At 53.4% G+C, this 3318-nt stretch overlaps 1 protein-coding gene across 1 annotated transcript in view; it reads right to left on the reverse strand.

Moving 5' to 3' along the window:
- The window catches only part of NKX6-1 (NK6 homeobox 1), a 7082-nt gene extending 4762 nt beyond the window's left edge, over nucleotides 1–2320 (reverse strand). The window contains exons 1-3 of the mRNA XM_033513594.1: nucleotides 2200–2320; nucleotides 1340–1583; nucleotides 435–608 (exon numbers count right to left, since the gene is read on the reverse strand). Of these exons, the coding sequence (XP_033369485.1) occupies nucleotides 435–608; nucleotides 1340–1583; nucleotides 2200–2320 (539 nt within the window). The remainder of the gene's footprint in view (nucleotides 1–434; nucleotides 609–1339; nucleotides 1584–2199) is intronic.
- Between the last annotated feature and the right edge of the window lie 998 nt (nucleotides 2321–3318).

The raw sequence follows: 3318 nt of genomic DNA on the forward strand, positions 1-3318 counted from the left end.
TTTCTTTCTTTTCTTTCTTTTCTTTCTTTTCTTTCTTTTCTTTCTTTTCTTTCTTTTCTTTCTTTCTTCCTCTCTCTCTCTCTTTTTTTCTCTCTCTTTTTCTCTCTTTCTCTCTCTTTTTCTCTTTTTATCTCACTCTTTTTCTCTCTCTTTTTCTCTCTTTATCTCACTCTTTTTCTCTCTCTTTTTCTCTCTTTCTCTCTCTTTCTCTCTCTTTCTCTCTTTCTTTCTGTCTCTTTCTCTTCCTTCCTTCCTCTCTCTCTCTCTCTCTCTCTCTCTCTCTCTCTCTCATTTTCTCTCTCTCTCTGTCCCTGTCTCTGTGCCTTGGGAGCGCCTCCAGAGAGTGGAGCCGCTCGAGTTCCGCTCGGCCGGGCCTGCCCCGGCGATTCCTTGGGATGTGGGTGGTGTGAGCTGACTCTGCCCATCCCGCACACCTCTGGACCGTGTGGATGCTCTCTGTCCTCGCTGGAACCGGGTGTTGGTGCAGCCGGGCCCGGTCGCTCCGGCCCGGGCACTGCCCGGTGCTGTACACCCGAGGCCCTCGGTGACAGCGATCCCCCCGGACCCTTGTGCCCAGCGCCCCCGGCTGCTCACGGCTCTTCCCAAAGCTGTAAGGGAAAAAAAATCCCATGTGCCCCCTAAAGAGCATTCCAAGGAAGAGTGAAGCGAAATCATCCTGAACATTTTTTTTTCCCCGTGCTGTCTGTACGTGGAAAAACAGGATGGTGTGAAAATTAATTTCATTTTAATTACGAGTCTTAGCTGAAGTGGAGGCACGTCGGTCCTCTACCTGCAACGATGTTTCCTTCTATTTCTAAATAATCCCTTGTTGCTCTGAATTGTTTTAGTTTCAATTATAAAGCTGTGGAATACACTTGATGAAAGGGTGCGTATGATCTTGTCCTGCCTTAATTTTGGCACAGTCACACAAAGGGCATCTCCGGGAAGCTCGAGTTAAATCTCCTAGTTTGAATTTTTTTAAAAAAATTTTTTCGTCCTCTTCTGACTTCGCAAATAGCCTAAAAGTAAAACCAACAAAAGTGCTCTCCTGCTGGTTGCAGAGGAGCCAGCCAGTTCTTTGCCGCGGCAGCCCCGCACGGCCAACCCCGCTGCCCCGGCCGCGCCCAGGCTGGCTCCGGCAGCAGGCGTGGAGTGGGGGGAGCCGCCTCTGAAAGACACCGATTTGCATTTGAATTAGGGGGGAGAGAAATGCTAAACCACGTTTGGAAGTGCTGAGGCAAGCGCGGGGCAGCCCCGCTGTGTGTCCAGCACCCAGGGGAGTTTTCCTCCCTCCTGCAGAGGAGATGGTGCGGAGGCAGAGGCTCCCCCCGGCCCGGACCTGCTGTCCCCCTCCTCGCAGCGTCCCGAGGGGGCTCTGCCAGGGCCGGCTACCGGCAGCGGTGGCAGCTTCAGCCGCGGGTCCGCTCTGGCACGGGAGAAGCGGGCCCTAGGGCGGCAGCGCGGCCCCGGTACCGCCCGGGGCTGCGCTCGGCCCGGCCGTACCGCCGGTATCGGCCCTTCTCCCTCGTTCCGCGCCTCCTTCCCGGCCCGGCCAGGAGTTCGCCTCCCCGCTTGTCTTCTAGCTGAAGAAAAACAAAACAATCTCTCCAGCACAAGCGCTTTTCTTCCCTTTCTATTGTGAGGAACTGATGGCATATTGGGAGAGAAAAAGCCCCGAGTGTTTGCTTGGCGGACTCCTCGCACAACTTCTTCCCTAAAGATAGCATCGCAGGTGGGATGGCGCCCGTAGGGCTACCCCTACATGAGAAACGGATTCAAAAGCAGACGCCAGAATTACCTCCTCTCTGTCTTTAATAAACGAAATATTCGGAAATATTAATTTTTGGTTCCTTTTCCGTACTCAGCTTCTGTTCTCCCTTAGCTAGGGCAGTCAGTCCCTAAGCTAAAATATTCAGGCAAAGTAACTCAGGAGGCAGCCGGGGCTGTGCTGCACCTCACAACAACTGAGCAGCGGGTGGGGGACAGGGTGAGCACCTCAGGCAGCAGTAAGGGTGAAACCCACCCCAGCAGCAAACTTCACTGACGGGGTGAGCAGGGCGCAGCCTGGAAACGCCGCAGCTGAAGCAGATGGGGTTACTGACCGGAGTCTCTGCAGGCGGGGCTGCTCACCAATACCCGGCTGCGTTTCACCAGTTTCACGGGGTCACATCGTAAGCGCTTCGCCGCTTCAGATCGAACGACGACCAAGTCCAATAATGAACGAGAGAACAGCCGGCAGGGCGAGCGAGAGGTGCGGGCGGAGAGGAGGAGCGAGCGGCCGGCCCGAGCCGGGGCAGCGGAGAGCAGGGGCGGCCGGCATCCCGGAGGATGCAAAGCCGCCAGAGGGGGACAGCTCCTCTAAAATCCCCTCGGGGCCTCGGGGAAGCAGCCCGCAGAGCCCCGGGGATGGCAGGGTGGCAGGGACATTGGGGTCCTGGGCTGCGTGGGGTGGGGGCTGTGGCCAGGGAGGGGCCGAGATGCGATGGGGAGCCCGGCCTCCCCGGGACGAAACGAAGAAGACGTGTGAATGAATTCACAGATACACAGAAGAAACGTCAGAAAACAAAAAATAAAAAACGAAAAACAAAAGAAAACAAAAACCCAACAAAGCGCTGCAGTTATTAGTTTGCTTGTTCGAGGCATAGGAAGTACGAGTGCTGGGAGCAGCTGTGCTTCCAAAATTGACTTCCAGCGGAATGGTCCCAATGTATCTGGAAGGAAAAAAACAAACAAACAAACAAACAAATAACAAAAACAAAAAAACCCAAAAACCCAAACAAAACCCAAAAATAAAACCCCAACCAAACCATGAGGACACCTAAAATGGAAAGGTCGAACCTGCATTGCAGGGTTAGATGTTCTTCAAGAAGAAGAGACAGAACTCGCACTGCAGCTCCGTGCCGCCCGCAGGGTCCAGCTGTGCACGGGGTGCTGCCCTGGAGGGATGGACTGGCTCTGTCCCACAGAGGCCCCCAGCAGCGGCGACAGCGAACCCCATCTTGCCCAGCTTTCTCCCTAATAAGTCATCGTGGCTGTGAGAGAGGAGCCTGTCTGAACTAAATCAGTCACTTTATTAAAAAAATAAAATATTTTGCCACTACCATATGTTCCTCATTGCAAGCAAGCAGTCGGTTACTTTCCTGAAGCGGTGTCTAGGTATTAAGACACCTTTCTTATATTGTAGCAGCACTGTAAAGCCACTGAATCATTTGTTGCCTGCCCTACATCGTGGGAAGGAGCCAGGAAAGCATAATGTTCTTCTGGGTGCTAATTCGAACTCTTAATCAAGATCTGATTACCAAAAAGGAAGACAGAGCA

The sequence above is a fragment of the Parus major genome, chromosome 4, assembly GCF_001522545.3.
Source record: "Parus major isolate Abel chromosome 4, Parus_major1.1, whole genome shotgun sequence".
Lineage (NCBI taxonomy): Eukaryota > Metazoa > Chordata > Aves > Passeriformes > Paridae > Parus > Parus major.